Source organism: Hyperoodon ampullatus, assembly GCF_949752795.1.
Source record: "Hyperoodon ampullatus genome assembly, chromosome: 5".
NCBI lineage: Eukaryota > Metazoa > Chordata > Mammalia > Artiodactyla > Ziphiidae > Hyperoodon > Hyperoodon ampullatus.
This window is the reverse complement of record NC_136918.1, coordinates 39,988,825-40,012,152: the sequence shown is the minus strand read 5'-3', so window position 1 is coordinate 40,012,152 and position 23,328 is coordinate 39,988,825. Positions and strand designations below refer to the sequence as shown.

The window sequence follows — 23,328 nt, the reverse complement described above, 5'->3', positions numbered from 1 at the left end:
TATTAGCCAAGGAATCAGGACATATAATCCAAATCCTGGTTCTGTCATTCATTATCTCATTTCTATTAAGACATCTTATTTCTCTACAGCTTGTATGTTTAGATAATAACATAAGGGTATCGTAGAAATTAAATTAGATTCTTGTACTAGTCCCAGAATGTATTGGACACACAATACGTGCAAGTGATAACAGCTTATATTACAGTTCTGAAAGTTAACTCCGTGCTGAGTCCTACACTAGTGCTATACATGCATTGTTTAATTTACTCATCATGTTCCATAAAGTAAGTACTGTTACTATCCCAACATCTTGAGAAGCAGTACAGTATAAGGGGTAAAAGTGCCAGGTAGAGAGGTCAGGTTTTTTGGGTCAAATCCCAGGTCATCTATCTGTTAGCTGTGGCAACTTGCTTAAAGTCTAAAAACCTCTTTCATAAAATGAAGATAAAAATAATTTCTACCACAATGCATTGTCCTGAGGATAAATGAATTGATATACATTAAGCACTTAGAATTGTGCCTGACATGTGTTAAGCACTCAATAATTATTATATTATACAAATAAGTGGAAAGCTTAGATATATTAATTAATCCACAGTCACATAGCTAGTAATTGATACAAGTATAATTCAATCCCAGAAAGCTTAAATTGTAAGCTTATATTTTAAACAATATATTTAATCACACATATTATATGTTTTAAATTCTGAATATTTGTTGCATATAAAATCTAGGCAATGTATTTTCTCCCAATAGGGCTTACAGAGGGTGCATTCTTCCTCGCAAATAGATAAGACAACCCATAACTGCTTTGACAATTTCAGGCTACAGAGAGAGAACTCTGCTTTCTGCTTTTCTCAAGATAATCCTCAGACCAGTGATGCCCCAAAAGCATCACGTTAGCCTTGATCCTCTTTTAATTTGTCATGTCATTTTTTTCTCCACATCAAATACTCTCAACCACAATGAAAAGTCAATATCTTACCTCGACTTTCTCATTCTCAGAATGACTTATTTAAAATAAATATTTTTCTCTGTGGAGTCGTTGATCAATGCAGTTAAGAAGTTACTGAGGGCTTCCCTGGTGGCACAGTGGTTGGGAGTCCGCCTGCTGATGCAGGGGACACGGGTTCGTGCCCCGGTTTGGGAGGATCCCACATGCCAAGGGGGCAGCTGGGCCCATGAGCCATGGCCGATGGACCTGTGCGTCCGGAGCCTGTGCTCCACAGCGGGAGGGGCCACAGCAGTGAGGGGTCCGCGTACCACTAAATAAATAAATAAATAAATAAATAAATAAATAAAATAAAAGAAGTTACTGAATGTCCATAAATACGGGAGGACTTACTGAATACAACCAATATCACTGCCTTTTGAGCAGCACCATCTTCAAAACTCAGACTGAACTGTCTTTATATCTAGAGATATACCAAGTATGGTCACTCTTGGGGCTGTTAACAATCACCATATTATATTTGAGTAGGAAATAACTGCTATCAAAAATCAAGTAACTCCTTGAAATTCGGGCCACAATCCTGTAGTTTCTTGAAGTATTGAGAACGTTATGACACTGAGGTTAAAATAATTAAGTTCAGCTGGTTTCCACATGTATCCTATCACCTTTGCAACCCTTGATTATCACCCATTTTAGTATTTCTGAATTCAACCAAAACAGGTTATGATTAAAAAAATCATACAAGAGACTCATTTTTCCTATAATTTTTTTTTTTTTTTTTTTTTTTTTTGTGGTATGCAGGCCTCTCACTGTTGTGGCCTCTCCCGTTGTGGAGCACAGGCTCCGGACACACAGGCTCAGCTGTCATGGCTCACGGGCGCAGCCGCTCCACGGCATGTGGGATCCTCCCGGACTGGGGCAAGAACCCGTGTGCCCTGCATCCGCAGGTGGACTCTCAACCACTGCGCCACCAGGGAAGCCCCTCCTATAAATTTTTATATGAAGTTTTAGACCATGAAAACTCCAGACAGCTACTAAACTACGAAAAGGCCGTTGAATTAACATGTTTTCTGAATCACTGTTGAGTGAAATCCAAATTAGTATATTATGGCCTTCACTTAACAGACTTTACAGAGTATCATGACAATCACTGTCCTTATTATTATAACCTCAAGAGAGTAGTATCACAAAAAAATATGTTTAGAAAAGAACTTAATATCACGTATTTTCTCTTCCTTTTTCAATCATTGCTCAACCATCGTTTCTATTCCTTACTTCCTGCTACTATCACCAAGATTTCTCAGACATTTTTTGACTTCCTCATGTAGTTTCATGTTTTATATTTATAAATAATAAAGGCCATCAAAATATATTTCTGATTTCCATTCAACTTTTCAAAATTATTTTTGCTATGTTATTTCTTATTGTCACAATATTCCCTTGAATTAAACAGATGTAATATGTGAATCATTTAATAGATAACTTGAGCTATTAAATAGTGTTCACATAATCATGCAGCTAAATCTTTTGAGATTAAAGAACATAAAGTCTCATTTAACCTAAATCTTCTTCTTTTTTTTTTTTTTTAACGAATGAGAACATGGGCTTTGAGAGGAAATTGATTTGCCCAAAATTTTACAGACTTTTGGACAAAGCAAGATCCAGGACCCAGTGTCTGGACTTCTAAGCCAACATTCTCTTCATGACCTATAAGGCCTGTGTGCTAAATTGTTATTGCCAACTTCACTGATTAACCATTTCTTAAGGAAACTGAAACCATATCTCAGACTTTATGAAAATCTTTGTTTCACTTCTGTGGGAGTTGACGTACACTCATTTGGAGCAATTTTATTTGTGGGTTTTCACCTCTGGGTTTCAATATAAGTCTTCACACTAAAAACGAAACTGGTAGTAATCATGGAAGTCTTTCTTGGTTTGAAATCAAGTCTAGATACAGCTGCTGTGTGTTACTTAGTTTCCAGAACAAATGCTAATCTCTTCCCTGATAGGCATTTTGGAAAGGAAGATAATCTGATTTTTACACAATGTCCTCCTCAGATCATTAATGTATTGGACCCAAGTTTTGAGTTTTTAATAGGCTTCAGTTCTAAGCAACTTGAATTAAGATTGGTAAAGTTTCATAACTTCTCTAGATGCAATTAACAAGTTCTAGGTCACTGCCATTGAAATCAGGATGCCCACTTGATGAAATGTGATAGAAGTATGAACATTAATTGTGCTACCCCGGCTGCCACATGCCTTAAGACTTTTAATAATGTGAGGCAAATGTTGCTGTATTATACTGACAATTTTTATTTTAGAACAATATTGACACATTATCATTCAGATAAATTAACGTAACTCTCAAATAACAGTAATATTGTGTTTAAATACCAGTATATGGTTGGACCCTTTAAAGAGAACAAGATGTACAATAATTATCAACATGTTAATATAACAATAGAAGTAGTAATCAGATTTTCTTTATCCTTCACTTGTCATGGCAACATCCTTTGAACCAAGACTGAAAACTCAAAATAAATAGAGGTACCGGAAGAATGGAAGTGTGGTTTCAGCATAAGCGCCTAGCTGTTACATTAAAAATATCCTTTTTTTAATAAATTTTGATCTGAAATTATCATTCTGCATTATTGTCTCTGCAATAAAAATATGGTGCATAAGTAGAAGTTATAATGAAACCTCATGTAATTAGAGTTTTAGCTCTTCTCCACTAAAGTTGATGAGTTTCCCCTTATCTACAGAGTTCACATTAATTTAACATTTTCAACTTTCATTTTTGCAGACACAACTTCCTGGGGTGAAATGTCACAGAAATATGGAAGATGCTGCGGTGAAGTTCTTCACACTCCTTAATGAGTAAACTTATAAGGAACCTTCTGTAATCCTTTCCAGAGATTTAACTTCAGTCCATCACATCACAGTATTGTTGTAACTTCAATTAAATTGTGCAGATAATTTCAATGTATGGATATATTTTAAATATATATTTTAGTTATTCATGAACGGTTACTTGGCCCCAAACCTTACTTTTCTAAGAAACACAATACAGTGAAACGCTTTCTATGTGCATTTACCATTTACATATATTACTGAAGAATAATAACTGAAGACTGATTTCTTTCAGTAAAATTTAGGTACAATCCATTTGTTCATCATTGGGGAACAAGGAAAGACAACGCTGTATAGTTTCTCTTGAAGTTTTACTTCTCTCATATCCTTTGTCTGTGAGGCTCTTGAGTAATGATTATGAAACTAGGCTTCTCTTATATTCAAATGTCAATCCGGTTCAACCAAATAAAACACAGTCCCAGTTCCAGAAACAAGAGAAAAATGTCTCTGAGCAGAAAAAAACAGCAGTAATTAAGCCCATAAACTTTATTCTCCCAATGAACTGAGAAACACTACAGGTCAGAGTACATTGACTTAGAACTAGGAAATAAAGGATATTACTCATTTGCCAAGTTTGGCTATCTCATGTCCCCTAACAACTTTCCATTTCTCTAAATTACAACTTATAGTTAATTAAGAGTAGTGTTGACTGATTATGAGAAAAACTACACACAGAAATAACAGATGAAAGTATGGGGAAGTCAAAGAATCACCAAAGCACCAGGGGCCAGTTAAGTTCACCTAATTGTAGCACAGTATATTTTAGCACATTACAATAAACAGTCTTTTTCTTGTTAATCACTCATCTAAGAATCCATTTAATTTGTTTCATATACTGTGTTTAATAAAGCATTGAAGAATATATGAGAATGATTTCTTTAAAAAGATTCAAATTATTATTATTATTATTATTATTATTATTTTTCCGGTACGCGGGCCCTCACTATTGTGGCCTCTCCCGTTGTGGAGCACAGGCTCCGGACGTGCAGGCTCCAGACGCGCAGGCTCCGGACACGCAGGCTAAGCGGCCATGGCTCACCGGCTCAGCCGCTCTGCGGCATGTGGGATCTTCCTGGACCAGGGCACGAACCCGCATCCCCTGCATTGGTAGGCAGACTCTCAACCACTGCACCACCAGGGAAGCCCTCAAATTATTTTTAATTGGCCTATGAAAGCATAAGTTTTGGTATTCTGGAAAGCTCCTCTCTCAGCAAAACTGTGTTGTTCTTGTAATTTAGATGCCTAAGCTCATTGTGCATTGGATATGCTTTCAAAACATAAAGATAACTTATTCCTTGGACCAGAGGTTTAGCATAAGTCAGCAGAAATTTAAAAACCTTCTGAAAACACTTCTTTAAACCCTAGTAATCACTGTCAAACAGACCTGATATGTGGGAAGAAAAATGTTCGGTCAGCAGAGCAGAGGTTTATTTTAGCCTAAAAAGAAAGACTGTGATGAGAAGGTATAGTCATATTAGAAGAAGAAGAGAGAAATGGGTTGTTGTTGATCTTAACTAAAAATGAATTAATGTACGATCCAAAGAACAAAATAAACTTAGACATAGAGATGAACATATGCACTTAGAGTACAAAGTGGTTTTTTTATATAATTTCTCCTTGAGGGGGGAAATTTTCTAACTGCTGAAAAACTTTAAGTTTAGGAAAAAACTGAAAATGAATGATTCTTTTAATTGTAATAGAGGAGCCTTAGCAAAGAGAACTGAATTTTGAGAAATCTCACTGATTCTTCAATTTCTGTTCATAAACTTACATTAGAAAGTTAGTGGTACATGGACAGATATCCTGCAGGACTCACTATTTAAAAGAATTATTTAAGTTATAATTGCTCTTGCCCACTTTTCCCAACTTTCTGATGAATTATAGAAATATGTCTAATTCCTTAGAAGCTCTTTCTTTCCTTTCTCTCCCCTTTGGATATTTGTCAGCTGCTAATCCAACTGGGTGCTGTTGCTTCACACTTTGACAAAAGGTATTAAAACCTACTTTAACCTAAATATTTCTCATGATAAAGATTTAAAGTTGGATTAAACAAATTGATTTCCTATCTTCTTTAATTTTTAAATTCAAAATTATGCTTATGGCCTCCATTTTAACTAAAGTAAGAAGTCACAGTGTATTGAATTATACTATATTCTAATGTGTAATGCATTTGTCTCATAGCATATACACAAGACTTACATGAAGAAAAAAAGAAAAGTGTTTTCTCCACTTATAACTATTTTATTTCATATTTTAACTTTTACCACTACTTTATACAGAGTAGAAAATAAGTCAGCGGTATTCTAGTTTAAAATAAGGCATCCTTTTAACATAGCAGGAAATTTAAGACATAATTTCTGTTAAAAAATGACGAGTCATCTCATCTATTTGTATAACGCATTGTATGTTACTAAATCCAGCTATATTTCATTGAAAGTCAGCAATTTAAAGGGACTTTTCATTTAGTTTCAAAGAAATAATTACTTTTTATTTTTCTTTGTTCCTGTAAAAAAGCTTCATAGAGCAAACTGTGAATATGGATTTCTGAGTTCTGGCGTTAATTATATAACCAGTTTTTCATGGGGGATATTAATTCCTAGCTACACACACAAAAAAAAAAAAATCAGGCAAATTCTACCTTTAATCTACAGATATCTTTAGGGAATTAAACTTCTTAAAGCAAATTATAAAAAGAAAACAAATTATAAAAAGATGACTTTCTCTAAATGGAAGAAGTATCAAAACCTTTTTTGAATGACATTACCCCTAAAGTTTACAAATGCACAAATATTGTTCAACTGCTCCAAAGTTAATAAACGTGAGATGATGAAAACAGGAGTTTTGTATTCTTTATGATAATATCATGTTTGTGTTCACAACAGGTGTAAATACGTGGGAACATTCAGGCATTATTGAGCAACTAATATTTATGTACATTTAAGTGACTCCTAACAAGTGTATTTAAAGCACTGCAGGCATGTTACTCAACTTGGTCAGTTTCATGTATTTTTAATTTTTTTTTTTTAGCTTAAGCAATATTGTTCATTCTAGCTCATGAGATAGTCTTATCTTTAAGCACCACACAATTAACATCATGTAGATAAACTGCATTTCCCCTGTTCTGTGACGTAAGGGAATGCTGGTAGGCTCACCTGGCCAGCTAGTCATTGATATTCTTTAATTATAAAGTTACTTCGACTATGCTTCTGTGCCACAACAGGTGGCAAACAAAAATGAAATTGGATTCCCAGCCTTGAATTGATTAAACAAGTTTGCTCAGACGAGATGTAAGCAAGAGCAGTTTGATGTGAAGACATGGGGGAAAAAATGAAGGAAAATCCAATGAGTTTTTGTTTTGTTTTACTTAACGTTTTTTGTACACTGAGTCTAGTCTCTCACAGACGTGCTGAGAGGCTCAAATAATTTCTGATATTGTGGAGGAGGCAGAGATGAGAATTAAAGGACCCAAAAGCAAATTGTTCTGTATGAAAATTTTCTTAATATCTATCTCTGAAACTTCTAATACATCTTTCTCCTAGAGTTCGATAAACAATAGATTTCTGCTTCCCAGTAATGTATTCATTTGGTTGTAATAGTCTCAGTGACAATTGTCCTAATGAACAGAAAAGAGATAGTAGCCAGCATAATCACAAAAAAATGGAAAGGACAATGATGCACATTTTCCATAAATTGCGACAATATAATTTAATTTTCCAAGACATTTTCTAAAATATTTTAAATAAATTTAATAAAATATAATTTCTCATATAAATTGGGACAATATAATTTAATTTTCCAAGACACTGTCTAAAATATTTTAATTGATAGCTCAACAGCCTAGTCATCTCTGGACAAAACTATATGTAGACAATGAATTTATGAAAAGCATATAATAGATACAGCACTCCCAACTTTAGGTCTACAAAGCCATTTTGATAGTCCCATGCCATTCAAAACTGCAACTGATTTGTCATCATTATTCACAACATAAGTTTTAAGCATGTAATATGCTGGATAAGTTCTGCCACCATTTCTTTATGCTTGAACTAGCTACAATCTTTAAGCAGTAAAGTGAGTAGATATATAATTTTGTCTAATGTTCTTATCTTTTTTTGGCATCCAGAGGAAAAACTTTAGACACAGTATTTCCAGAAGCAAGCTAAAAAATAAACAAAACAAAATCTTTATTAGGAATATTTTTGATAAAATGGTACATTTGAATAAAATAGTTTATGTATGCCTGAGTATGAGAGAAAGTTTTCTAAAACGAATGTTCAAATGGTAGTTATTAGCCTCATGTGGATCTTTAAATTAATTAAAATTAAATAAAATGTGAAAATTCAGCTTCTCTATCACACTAGCCAACTTTCAAGTGCTCAGTAATGCCTAGTGGCCTGTAACTACCGTAATGGGAAGTGCAAATTAGAGAATGGTCAAATCATCAAAGAAAGTTCTATTGGACAGCACTGTTCTACATTATAATGCATATAACGCAGTTCAGAGAATACAGTAAGACGCACCCTTCTATTTAAGAGTTGGGGTAAGTTAAGTCCCAAAGAGGAACTCACATAAGTAAAATCAGTGATAAATATGCTTCTATTTACTGGAGAAAAAAGAAGGAAGAAAATTTAAAGTTTACTTTGCAGACCAAAAAATGATATTTAAATAATTTGATCATCACATTGAGTCTTCACATTCTGATGATAAAGTGATGTTTCAGAAAAATCAAACCAATCTGAACAGCATTTTAATCTTCAAATGAATGAATGAGTCATTTTAAATCTTCTGTGGGTTGTTCCCAATCAATTGTCCAACTTACGTTAGCTTCATCTAATTAATTACAAATTTCTCTAATTTCCTTCAATCTAAATGGTTTATAAAATGAAGACCTTGGGGGAATAGGTCTTCAATTCACTATTGATTAATAGGATGCACAATAAAAATGAGTTGAAAAACTCAGTAAAGACACTCTTTGCCATAAATGATAAAAGTCTATCTTCCTGCCTAGGTTTCCCTCCCTACCTCCACTCATTCTGTAAACTGTGACCCTAGTGCTCATCAGCGCAAACACATAGTGTTATGATAGCACTCAGAGTCTACTTTTCATTCCTAAAAGAGCCAGAGTTTTCTTTAAACAAAACCACATTCAAATCCTATGCAAGCAGAAGTTTATTTTCAGACAGTAAACTGAAGAACTTCGCCCTCTAATCCAATCTTCTTTTTATAGTATTTTGGAAGTCCCTTTCTGTCCCTTTGGATATCTTTGAATATCTCAGTCTGGAAGGAAAAAGAAATCTACACATATCCCAGATTTATACCACAAGAGCAGCTCAATTAAGTATGCGCTGGAACATAGTTTGGAAATTTTCTGGACCAGTTGAAGGGAAATTTCATGAATGGTATCCCCAGTAGAGCCAACTTCTTAATGCTTATTTATCATTTATTGTTTATGTGAAGGAAAACTCTAGCCAGCATTCTGGTGTCTCTTGATGTGTATCTGGTTCACTCTTGTAATCCCCATTTTTAACATGATATTAGGTGTTGGACAGTTATATTTTTAATGAATGGAAGAATTTAGCAGCTGTTGGTCAACTATATATTAAATAATTAAACAAATTACAATAATTCACAGTAAATGTAAGATACTCTTGCTTTAAGCTGAATCTCTGAGTCCATTTTACCATTACACATTGTTATTTATGGTGAACTGTTTCTAGTTTTGCCAATAAACACCACACTTCAGATATGATGTGGGTTGTTTTTGTCACCTAACCTGGGCATCTAATTCATATGTTTATCACCACAAATATTTACTTTGTTCCTACTACATACACATATGTTTTAATATCACCTTGCTTAAAAACAAACAAACACAAAGCTTCCTTGACCCCCTCAAGCTACTCTAATATCCCAATTTTTACTACCCTTTAGAAAAAATTCCTCAAAGGGTTGTCTGTTGTTAGTCATTTCTGTTGTTTTGTCATATTCTCTTTAACCATAAGTCCACCAGATAATTCTTGTCAAAACCATTAAAACCCTTCCCATTGCTATTCAGATGGAAAATCTCAGTTCTCATTTTACTGGACCTATCTTAGCATTAGAACAGCTGAACTATGTCTTCCTGGAAACAATTTTTTTATCTGACTTCCAAGGCATCTTTTTCTTTGTCACCTTTTTCCTTGGTAGCTGATCCTCCTCAGCCTCCTTTGCTAATTCTCTCTCATCTGCCCAGTCTCTAACCTTGGTGTGGCCTGGGACTTGGCCTTGGATGTCTTCTGTTTTATATCTGTCTAGAGTGATCCCCTAGACAGTCTCATCACAATACCTAGCAATAGTGATATGCAGATAACTGTCAAATTTAGATGTTCAATCTGGGCTACTTCCCTAAACTCAAATTTATATACTCAGTGGTTTACGTAAATCATTACTGGGAAGATTTTGTTATACATGTCATAACAAGCTCACAATATCTATGGTAGAGGTAGGATTCTCCAACTGTTCCTTGCATTTCTCCACATTCCCCAGGGGCTTCCCCAACCCCACTAAGTTAGCTTGAGATCATGTGCCTAATTTTGGCAGGTAAGGGTGCATTTACCTCCATGTTTTTCCTATCCTGCTACAAGGACACACGGTGCAGGGACAAAGTGAAGGAAAATAACCAAGGTACCTAAGGCTTCATGTAAATACAAAATATATCTTAAACCAAGTCACACCACTGAGATTGTAAGGTTATTTTGTTGATGTGTTTTGCCTAATTTATCCCAAAATACACTTTGAAAACTTGAAGGAGGGTGGTACTCTAAGAAGAACCTAAGTTATGGCACAGTCTCAGCAGTTGATTAATGGCAGACAAGGAAATTGATATCATAGGCTGGAAACAGGAAGAGCCATTTTACATAGAAGCATAGTATGTGGTAAAACTGACATCTGCAACAGTTCAGGTTCAGATTGTTCTCCTCTTGAATTTCTAGAAGAAAAACTAGGAAAACAGAATATTGGCAGTGTTTTTAAGTTGCTGTTGGATACACTTAGCCAGGTGTTGCAAGAAATAGTGAGCTTAAGAAGAAAATGGTATCTTTGCAAATAAATAAAAAGAAATAGAGATAGTTCAGGAATACAAGATCTTGAAATATTGCAAGAGCTGTTTCTGGATCCCAAAACTATAAAATGGAATTTAAAATGACTCTAAGTGAGGGATGCCAGGTAAATGTCAATTGGAATAAGGAGCTCAGGGCACAAATCAGATTATATGTATAGCCTTCAAAGTATGTTCCAGATGCCTTCAAGGCAACTCAGTTGGGGATGAGAAGGCAAAAGAGTTAAAATTGTTTAAAAAAAATTGTGTGTAACAAATAGCTGAGAAACTTTCTAAATTGTTACAAGAACACCATTGGCAAAGAAACCATAAACCCTAGAATAAAAAATGTCTTTGACACTTTAAGACTAAATAAACCTTGGGCCTCCAAATTTGTGAGAGTAGGAGGCGACCTGAGAAAACTGTGCAATCCTCAAGAAGGGAATATTCCCCAAGGAGCCCATATGATGTGTCCAGGGATGAAAATGAAAAAGCCAAAAAAGCAAAAACCTCAGAAAGGGTGAAGCCAGGGGAAATAACACAGTGGACAAAGCACTCCACCTACACACTAGCAGGTCCTAATCAAGAAACCATTCTCCATCTCCAGGGTAAGAAACTTTTATAATATTTGCCCAGTGAGATTTCAGAATTGCTGGAGGCCAGCATTCTTGATGTTGTGTGTCTCTTGTTCCTTTCCTTTGTGAATAAGATTATTGATTGTGATAATCCAGTCCCTGTTCCAATTATTGAATTTTGTCCTTTTAGCTGATAGGTCTGTGAATGAAGAGGAGACACATTGTATTTGACAAAGATTAGTATCCCCTGGAGGGCTTATTCTTTGTTCTGGGTGCAGCAGTGAAAGGAGTTTGGAGTTGTCTCTAATGTGAGATGGTTGAGTATAGCCTATGTGGTTAAGAAAAGATCAAAGGAAGGGCTTCCCTGGTGGCGCAGTGGTTGAGAGTCCGCCTGCCGATGCAGGGGACACGGGTTCGTGCCCCGATCTGGGAAGATCCCACATGCCACGGAGCGTCTGGGCCCGTGAGCCATGGCTGCTGAGCCTGTGCGTCCGAAGCCTGTGCTCCACAACGGGAGAGGCCACAACAGTGAGAGGCCCACGTACAGCAAAAAAAAAAAAAAAATCAAAACAAAGGATTGACTGTGGTTGAGGCAGTACTCTCCAAGTACTGTACGTGCTTTCTAACATTTATTAGCCTGTGTTGCCAATATTTTGGTGGCAGCCCAAGTGATTAATTCTAGGCAATGGACTTCAGTAGAAGTGAAACATGTCACCAAACTGAGTTCCGAACTGAGGCAGTTGAGAGCTGAGATTCATCCTCTATCCTTTCCTGTGTCTTGGTAATCTTGGAGGTAGTCAAGCTACAGCAATAATCTAGACGATATAGCCACAAAATAGAAGAGGGTTGTACTATGTGCATTGAACTTTATGATTGGATTTTATTAGATCAGGTCTCTGAGATTTAGATTATAATTGGTAACACATCACAGCCTAGGCTATACTAACTATGGAAAGGTCCAGCAAATCTCTATTTCAACTCTTTTCTACCACCAAACTTACCTCGCTTATTAGGATGGGAAGAAGATAGACCACCTATAGCATAAGACATCTCAGCATCCTTTGCCTCCATGAGCTGCTCTTTCAGTTTTTCCAACTGTTAAAAATCAAATATGAAAAGTATTAATCTTTAATAACAGCAATGTTTTTTTCTATTGAAGAAGAAGAAATATAGACAAAGAAAGGGAGAAGGAAAGATGGAAGAAAGGAAGGACGAAAAAGGAAATAAAAGGAAATAAAAGTAACAAATGAAAAAAAAAAAAAAAAAAAAAGTAACAAATGAAAATAAACAAAAAGAATTAAATAGAAAAATATAACGAAACTTGCATTTAGAAACTGGCTGGGAAAGGTCCATGACTTAACAGGTGATCAGGAACAAACAGGCTTATGGTGAAGGAAGTCAAGTCTGAGTGTTCATTAATGGGGAGCCTATAAACACAACCTGTATAGCTGGTCTTGATATTAAATCACCTATAATGACCAGTCCTTTTCAAGGAGTTCCAAAGAGTTATGTGAATGTTTGGATTTCCTGAAAAATTTGTCCCTTCTAGCAGTAAGTGAGAAGTATTTTGATGCCCCCTAGGATTTCCACCCAGAGTGTAAGCCATGTTAAGTTTTAGCAAGCTCATTGATTGCCTAAACCCTAAAGACCTAATTCTATCAAAATAGAACTCAGCCTGAGCTACTGCATGTGTCTGTGTCCTGGATACTAAGAATTGATGGGGCATAACTCTCTCTCACAAACAGCCATACAGTTTGTATAATAGTGGATTTGCATGCAGTTGTGTTTGAGAGAGTTAAGAAATCATCTAATCCAATGATTTTCCAATTTTCTTCATAGCAAGGAGTCAGGAGATAAGGTTGCTAATGGGCTTTCTGTACCGAGGCCAAATGCAGGTCAAGAAAGAAGCACTTCGGGACCCTCCTTCACCAAACTAGCTGTTTCAAACAGAGCAGCTCCACTTTTATATATTTCATTTACTGGGACCACATACAATTTTGTTTAGAAAAAAAATTTCACTTTAAAAAATAATAATAACTTTTGAAAACCACCAATCTAGTTATAGCCTCTTATTTTACAGATGAGGAGATTTAGGTCCAGAGAAGTTTAATTCTTCCATGGTCTCATAGGTAATTGGAGAGCTGGGTCTAGAATCCAGATTTCTAGACATTTTATCCCATGATCACTTCAGTTATGGCTCTGTTCTGTTTTCTTTATTTTTTAGTAGAATTTGATTATTTTTTTCCTAGCGAATTACTTCACTCTTCCTCTAGCAGGAATAAAGGTTTTATAATAGAGTATTAATAATTTTAACAACTATTATGTCAAAAGAAAGTGTCTTTTGGTTATTATTAAAATTGAAGTTTTAAGTATTTCACATTCTCACCTGGTTAAGTTCTTCCAATTTGTTAGCCAGCTCTATATCTGCAAGACACATTTATCATATGAAAAATGTACATTGCAAGTAATATTTAATTCATTTCAGGTCATACATTCAAGGAAGACAAAGGTCTTTTTTGTATGATTTGAGATCACCCACCTGTCCCTAATATAAAGGTCCAAGCATTTTTTCAATGTCTGTAATATTGAAATATAATCAGTAATGTAATGAGCAAATACCTAATTTCTATCAATAAGCACAGAGTTTTTAAAAATAGACCATAGATCTAACAAGGACTAGTATTTAGATATAAGCTATTTAACTGACATGGGGAAATTCTCATGAAATGATATTCAGTAAAAAAAAGCAGGACACAAATCTTTTCTATATAATTCAATCAAGAAGGAAATTTCCAGAAATGTTAATATCAACTCCCTCTGGGTTTTACAATTTGAGTATAGCTTATATATATATATATATATATATATATATATATATATATATATATATATATATATATATAATTCTGTTCATTTTCTTTAATAAAAATATCTTATTAATTTTAAAATCCTGTATTTTTAAAGTATTTATTAAGGTATTGTTTTAACTGGTACACTGTCCCATGAATAGACAATTTTTTTATAAGAACAGATGTTTTCTCAGAGGGTACCACATTATCATATTGTCACACTGTCTCTCAGGTTAGACTTGCTAAGTTTCTGACAATATTTGTCATTTCTTGGAGACCAGTCTGTTGCATAATTCTAAATCATATTCTCCTGTTCTGCAAAGAAAAAAAATCTCAGTTGGTATAGCCTAAATTTCCCAATGGTTTCTATGCCAATGATTTCCCAAATTGAAAGAATTTGATTGCAAAAAAATGTGCTAACTTAACTGCCACAAAACCACAGTTAACTTGAGAAATTTTTAGTGGAAACCTGTTTTGAAACATTTAGTGATATTCTTGAAGCATTTAGTAAAAAATAATATTAACCGTACCAGTGGGAGTTGCTTAGGTGAGAGGAAAATACGACTAAAGATAACTATTGAGTAACTAGATAGTTACTGATCTCATTAGGACTCTCAAACTGAACAAAATAAGATTTTAATATTTTTTAATAAACGCCATTGCTTTTAGCGTGAATACGAGATAAGAAAGACATTTAAGCCTTCAATGCAGCATTAAAATTAGTAATTATTATTTTATTTAATATAAATTAACATGTAGAAAGAACAGGTCAGAAGATGGAATAAATAAAGTTTGACTTTATTCTTAACTCACCAATGTTGGAAGGTCTTTGGAGATCAAAATTTTTATTCAGTAGAGCCAGCAATAGTTCTTCACGATCTGTATCTTCTTTATCTGGAAACAATTCATTTCCTGTAATAATTACCTCAATGTAGTGAAATCTCCATTTTCAGTCTGTGTCACTGAACATGTTTCTGATTAAATACGTTTTACAGGTAACTATAATCACTATCAATCACTATATGCACTATCAATGTGCATACTCACCAATAAAATGTGTATAGAGAGAGGTGTGTAATCCAAAAAGATGGGCTGTTTTAACAATCGTTGAATGTATGTGAACACTCAAAGAGAGATTGTGAGAGAGAGAGGGAGGCAGAGATAGAGAATATACCTGGAAGGTTACAGACTAAATTTTACCTGTAATTATTTCTGGGTTAGTAGAATTGCAGGTAAATTTTACTTTCTGTTTTTTCATCTGCATTTAAAAAAAATTTTCTACTATTGTGTTTAACATAAGAAATATGAATTAAAAGTTGTTTTTAAAAGAAAAAATAACATTTGATTTTGAGATTTTATTTGATACACATTAAAATATGAGCCTTTTTGTGTTCTGGGAGTTGTCTTTGAATCATCCAAGGCAACCCTGTGGAAGAGGTAAGACAGTGCCTACTTTTTCCATATTGATATCTTTCCATCTTTGTCCATTTACCCCCCAGCCTACTCATTGGTCAGATGCCCAGCTATTTCAGCACTCTAAAAACAGAAAAATCACCCAAATTTTCATAAATACTTTAATTCTGGAGCAGAAGTCAGGACAATAGACTTTATTCAAGCTATAAAAAATGAAGAGTCAACAAGATTTTAATGCAAACAAAATAATAATTAGTGTGTTATAAACAAAATGAACTTTGTGAGGTGGCCTAAAAAATCAAGCCTTTATGGTACAATTTCTATAGGATCATTCTTCCCTCCATCTCCTCATAATAACTGATATTGTGTGGACAAAAGGTAGATTAGTGAGTTTAAAATTTAGGAGTGGGAATATTGTGGTTTCAGTTAGAGAAATGGCTCATAATTTAGCTAGATTCTTCCTTTAAATTGTTTATCTTTCCCTGTGTCTACAAAATGTCAACTAATGAACTCAAGAATCTAAGTGGCTAATTAAAGGAATGAAAGCTTTGCTGAGAAACAAAATAAATGACTTGGGGTAGGTGGCAGCATCAAAATTTTCTGCATTGACCAAAAACACTTATTGTTGCTCAATTTCCTCGATTTCAAAGTTCCTCAATTTCTATTACTTCACAGACATAGAAATTGTTTGTGAAATTCTGGTTTCTTTTTTTCTTTGAGTAGTTAAAATAATAGACTATCAATGGAATTTTTGCTTAACATCAATTAAACAAGGACCCTTGGAGATAATTTAGTTTAAGAGAAAGACATGACTGTGCAATAGTGTAGTAATTTTTTATTATAGCTGTTCATTAAAATGTTAAATTACAATCTTTAATATGCTTTAATTGAAAAAAATAAGGAACATTGTGTAGCCAGGTGATACTGATTATTTTTTTTCAGAAAGAGAACTGTGATAAAAGAAACAGATTCATTGCCTTCAGTTTAGGGAATTTATAAGACTAGAAGGAAGGTAACTAGAAAAGTGATGATCTGAAGCTTTTGTTTGCTTAATTTACAGCCCACTTCTCTGCATATTTAAGTGGAACATTTTTTAGAAAGACAATTAATGTATTTACCATTCTTTACCAGGTTGGTTTCTAGTAATTACACCTGAATGACTGTCCTAAAAAAATTCTTGTCACTAACTTTTAAGAAAACCACCTTTTGTAAGAATCTGAGGAAAAAGTTTTTTCAAGAAATTAAAATTTTTTTATTTCTAAAGTTAAGTAATATATTGCCTAAGAAAAATAACAAATAAGTCTTATTTCTTCTTTTTATTTTTAGTATTAAAACACATACAGTTTTAAAAGAAAAAAATGCATGTACTTTTCATCATTCTTTGCACTAAAAGTTAGTGTTGATAAAGGAGATGTTTGAATAAAAAAATACTCAAGTGCCGATACCCCTTTAACACAAATGATGGCAAAGTTGCTCAGACATGAGAGAGTCATTATTTTTGCAAATACACAGGAAAAAACTGATTGATTACTACTTGAGATACTGAAGCTTAAAAGACAGTTGTCTCCTGCTTGTCATTTGAATGTGAAGATTTTTAAGGGATATAGACAAGAAACTTTACCAGAAAGAAACCTGGAAACCCCTCAAATGATAATATACCAAAAAAATTAAATTGCCGTATCCTTTCTGGTCACAATATTCCCTCCTCCACCTTTTGTGGTAGGAAGTCTGCCCAGATTCAAGCTTATCCACTGAGGCAGGCTTTCGTATGGCCCCAAGCAAATGAAAGCTGGCAGGTTGTGCTGTTGGTCTTGCATGGCGTCTAACACAGAGGATGGCGACCCCTTGGTGTTCTGTCAGCAGACAAATGCATATTTGAAAACAATGTGTTAAAAGACTAAAGTAAGTCAAACATTTGAAAAATGTGTACATGGAGAGAAGCTCACTCTAATCATCGACAATTTAGATTAGAAAATAATTTTCCCAATAACTAATCTTCTCCATTTATATATAATGAAACTGAGATCAAAGGGGGTGCCAGAAAGAAACGTTTCCTGTATGTTGCCAATGAAATATACATATCAATATGTGCTATTCTGGGATCAGAGTTGTTATCTAATTATAACCTAGCAAAATGTTTGAGTTGGATTTTACTGTATTTCATATACACATGATATCAGAAGTTACAGTTACCACTAACTAACATCCTAATATTGCAAAGTCCTTCATGAATGGCCAGATGTTTCCCTCCTCACACATATACACTGCATTAAGAAAACTGAAAATCCCATTATTTCACAGGAAAAACAATGAAGTCCTACCAAGTACAATGATTTTGACTGGCCAAAGACAAAAATGTGAGTGCCATGGATAAAATCCAGAATCTTTCATTCCCAGGCTTGTACGTAAGTCTCAGGCTTGTATTTGTTTTTCAAAGGGAAAATCCCTATAAATAAATAACAAGGGTTTCTGCAATTTTATTTCCACTGTCAGAAGAACTGCTCTAATTTTCATTGACTTTTAAAAGCACATTTGAGGCAAAATGGTCTAGTAAAGTTGAATTAGATCTGAAAGGGGAAACTTAATCCGTTTTCTCAACCCAGTGTCATGTAAACAAAATTTATTATATTCTGTCTTGGTTCCCCCAAGTAAGACAAAAGTAAAAGGCTATCTCCTTCTTCCTGACAAGGAGATCAGTTAGATGGTAGATCACCTCAGTTTCAAACTGGAAGAGATATTAAAGAGCAATATTTTTAAGTTACTATTTTTAAAATGTAAAGAAATATATAAAAGTTTCAATGAGGTTGTTTGCCTAATAAATCAGCATTTAATCTGGCTCCACTGATTCCCAGATTAAAAGCTATTTCCACTACAGAATGCACTGAAAATTTTAAAGAAAGATCAAGTTACCATATTACAAGAGCAGAAACTTATTTTCTCTAACTTTATCGTGGCATATGTTTGTAGACATCATAAATTAAATTATTTCATTTAACATAAGTACCCTAAGTATGTTAGAAATCTGATACAGTCAATGCGTAATGTGGCTGTTATCATCATCTTCCTGAAAGTACTATGTAAATTTCCCCATGCATTACTCTCCCCAAATCTCTTCACACACAAGTTTCCATCTTTTTTTTTTATTATACAATTTTATTACAAAACAAAGTGAATAAACTGTGCTTAGATTTGTTGTCATGAGTTTGATGAACACTTTGAATTTTTTTTTTCATCTTTATTGGAATATAATTGCTTTACAATGGTGTGTTAGTTTCTGCTGTATAACAAAGTGAATCAGTTATACATATACATATGTTCCCATATCTCTTCCCTGTTGCGTCTCCCTCCCTCTCACCCTCCCTATCCCACCTCTCTAGGTGGTCACAAAGCACCAAGCTGATCTCCCTGTGTCATGCGGCTGTGTTCTACTAGGAACCACTCTCCTTTCATAAGTAACTTATTAATAATCTCATTGGATGAAAATCTCATTTTTCTTTCCTCAAGATGTATTTTTGAAATATGCATAGCACTGTATCACTATTTACACATTCCCATCTTTGGTCATGGAATAGAAATAAGAAACAGATGCCACTGGATTAGAAAAAAAGAATGTAGTTGAAATTAATTTAGTACAGTGTCAGTTGAAATTAATTTACTTGAGAAGAACAGCATCACAGATTACATGTAATTTAAAACAGCAACTACTGAAGGGCTGTTTGATGATTCAATCATATTGATGTTTAAAACATTATTGCCATAGTGGTAGAAAAATCAAAGCAATGCAAACAGGAAGATAAGGATTATTTACCCACCTGTAGGATTTTAGATTAGTATGTACATACCTTGGATAAAATATGGCAGCCCATGCACTGATTCTAAAAAGAACATTACAGATAAAGTTAAGAGTCCAAAACAAAGAGTGGTTGAGAGGATCTTGTTCATGTTAAAAATCTTCTGTGCTAGCAGAAAAACTGACTATCCAGGTCAAGACGAATATTTCAATGGCTCTGGAATGCTGCAGAGACCACGTTTAAAAGGTGGCAAATGTGCTTCAACTACAAATGATCTGGACAAAGAGAAAAAAAGCTTACAAAATGTGGTGCACCCTGTCAACATGATTCACTTACTTGGAGAAGTGACAAGTTTGCTACTCAGTCAATGACAAGAAGAACCCAATCAATATATCTCATACTTGCCCATTTCACTAAAAGCATGAATTCCTATGCATGCACACGCACTCAAACACATGCACAGCATAAAGCAAAGACTGGGACTAGAGACCTGTGGATTAGCTTTTCATAAAAATGAAATGGGAACAATGCCCTTCATTTGGCTAATTTAGAGCCAGATAGGTCTTCCGGATAGTAATGTTATTTGCAAGCACCACTTCATTTTCAACCAACCCAATAGATTTGAGCTGGGAAGAGCTCAAATTTGAAAGGAATCATAATGGGAACATTAACATCTCACTCTGTTGGAGAAGGATGGTTTCATTTTGCTGCAAGCAGCACTTTTAAAAATTAAGGCTGAATCTAATTAATTCAAAGTTGGCAAATGTCCCATCAATTACTCTCTCTAATACTTGCTTTAATTATGTTGGTTTTCTTTTTAAGTCAAGGTCATTCAGTATATCTGTGGTTCCAATTTTATGGCTCCGAAGATGCAATAATGACCAATGGCCTTGGCATTTACTCCTTCTCCCAAGAGACTTAAGGTGTACTTGCTCTAAAACTGACTTGGTTCCACGTGCGTGAACTGCAGCACATGATGATGTTAAGGAGATGCAATAACCAAACTTTTCACCCACTGCTTTAATAAATTTTCTGAATAAAGTCTAAACTACTTAGTTTGATAGGCAGGACTGTTTTTTCTTCACAGACTCATTTTCCACTACATGTCTTTGTGCACAGCTATATTAGACTTCTAATTCCTGAACATATCCTGCACTTTCTACACTCCAGAGTTTTGCTGATATATTTCTGCATTAATGGGCTCTTCATCCCACCGCCATTTTACCTTCTCAGTTCTCAAGCCTCTGATCAAATGTCACCAGCTCTGTTTAGTCTTCTGGATCTCTCTGTCTTCTTTTCCCTTATGGCCATAACATTTTTTTAAATTTTTATTGAAATATAGTTGATTTACAATGTTGTGTTAGTTTCAGGTGTACAGCAAAGTGATTAAGTTATACATATATATTATTTTTTAGATCCTTTTCCATTATAGGTTATTACAAGAGTATAGTTCCCCCTGCTACATATTTTTTTAACCTCCTTTGGACTGCTGCAACACTTTGTTGATAAATCTATCACAACTCAAAAATCCATTCTTTTTATTACAGTTATGCATTTACGTGTCTGCCTCCACTATTAAATTGTCAATACTTTGAGAGCAGTTACTGTTATAGTCATTTCTATTCCTATTTGCAAGTATCGGAGTGATTTAAAGGAAAAATCAGTGAAAACATAGTTGCTATGTGAATAAATAATAAATGAAATGTGTGGTAATTTAAAGACAAAATGGGATAATGCTCTTCAACGTTATAGCTAGTTATAAAGCTAAATAAGTGAATAGTTGCGACCCTTTAAATGTCTGTTTTTTCTTGAGCCTAAAAAGTTAAGAATAAACATTGTCTTTGAAACCTGATTTTAAAAGTTTATCATGTTTCTATCATTCAAATATACCTTGATGTTATCTATCATAGTTTATTCAGTAAGTTATTTAGATTAGCTTTTTGAACTATTTTCTAAAAACTATATCAATATGGAAAATGGTATATCAGTATCACTTGATGAACAAAGAATATACAAATGTGATGAAAAATAGTTACAAGTTAAATAGTGAAGAAAAAAGAAAAATCATATATAAAATATATAGATAACAAATCTGATAAATCTTATATAAAATATACTGATAAATTTAATAATCCAAAATGAAGAAAGACCTGATAATAAATTATTCAATGAAATTAGAAAGTTAAATATGAGCAAGCCAATATTAAAGACATGTTTAGCTCATGGTTCCTTAATTTTAAAAAATATATATTTTTAAATGTAAATAAGATTGTTCTGATTTTTTTAAATTTTGTTATATAGAACAAGAAACTCCATTTCTTATGGGGTTTGCCTTCTTAACAGAGGCAAAATAATTGGCTTGCCTTCTCTGATAGGGCTGGGTACTGACTTGTTTCTAAACAAACTTATATGTATGACTTTTGTTCCACAACGTTTGTTTCAGGAAATCTGATACAATCGTCTGAATCTTTTCTTCTGTTATATCTTAGTTGATGTTGGCAAGGTGATGAAAAATTAGTTCCCTTTTCATTATCATCCATTCACTGTGGGAAAAAGCGTACAAAGCCCTTTCATTAAATTATTCATCCCTTTCTCCCTAATAATCAAATTATTCTACTAAATTCTTCCCATGAGTGTATAGCCAAATTAATTGTTCAAAGAAAAACAAATTTTCACTATTGATTGTATTGAATAGGTAAATGAAGTCAACATATTTGTTCCTGGAGCCACTAGTATGCACAGTAACATAGCAAGGTTATTGTTGCCATTCATTGAGCAATCATCCCATGTCAGGCCCTGTCCTAAGCACAACACATACAGTATCATATTTAATTCCCACCACAGTCCTTCAATAATTATGTAATTGTCATATTTCACTTTTTCCAGCAAAGGGAGAAAGTTGTGGAGACAAAAGTGAAACCTAGACCTACCCACTGCAAAGCCACACTCTTAACCCAAGTTGTCTCTTGCCCACAAGTGGGGAAAAACAGAGATGAAAAGTCATTGATTGTGCCAATAACAGAGACCCCAATTTTAAGAAACTTATGACACTTTCACTTTGCATTTTCAAGAGCAATTTTTCATCACTTAAACTGTATTTCAATTATAGCATATACATAACATTTCTATTTTGTCAGCAAAGACATTGTCAAGTTATAATTTACAGAAAGCTTTAAGATTTATGTACATTTTATCTATTTCTCATAATGAGTGACGGGAAGAGTCAGGGTCCATATGGTGATTCAAACACATTTGAATACTTACTTTCTGACCCTATTAAAGTATTGGGCTCTCTTTCCAGTAAGTAGAAAAAATGAACAATTTCATTTTGACCTTTCTGACACTGTTAGTTCTTGGTAAAATTCCTGACATATAGTTAAATGAGTGAATGAAAACAGCAGGCAGAAGGAAGAAGGCAAAAACAGAGACTTTGACATTCTGACAAGTGAGTACATGGATTTTTTTTTTAAGAGTTCAGAATTGGCTTTATTTGTCAAAATTAAATAGAAATGTCTATTCAAATACCTTGACAATATTTTATTTTATTTTATTTTATTTTTTCATGTCTATTTTTTATTTTATTTTTTTAAATTTTTTTTATTAGTTTCTGCTTTATAAAAAAGTGAATCAGTCATACATATACATCTGTTCCCACATCCCTTCCCTCATGCATCTCCCTCCCTCCCACCCTCCCCATCCCACCCCTCCAGGTGGTCACAAAGCACCGAGCTCATCTCCCTGTGCTCTGCGGCTGCTTCCCACT

At 34.1% G+C, this 23,328-nt stretch overlaps 1 protein-coding gene across 1 annotated transcript; it reads right to left on the bottom strand.

The window, feature by feature from the left end:
• Positions 1-7,995: 7,995 nt before the first annotated feature.
• On the bottom strand, positions 7,996-19,716 carry UTS2B (urotensin 2B; the record flags this gene model as incomplete). The annotated part of the gene is made up of 5 exons (XM_079704156.1): positions 7,996-8,021; positions 12,514-12,607; positions 13,899-13,936; positions 15,175-15,273; positions 19,617-19,716. The coding sequence occupies 5 exons, from the start codon at positions 19,714-19,716 to the stop codon at positions 7,996-7,998; spliced, it is 357 nt and encodes a 118-aa protein (XP_079560282.1).
• Positions 19,717-23,328: the final 3,612 nt, after the last annotated feature.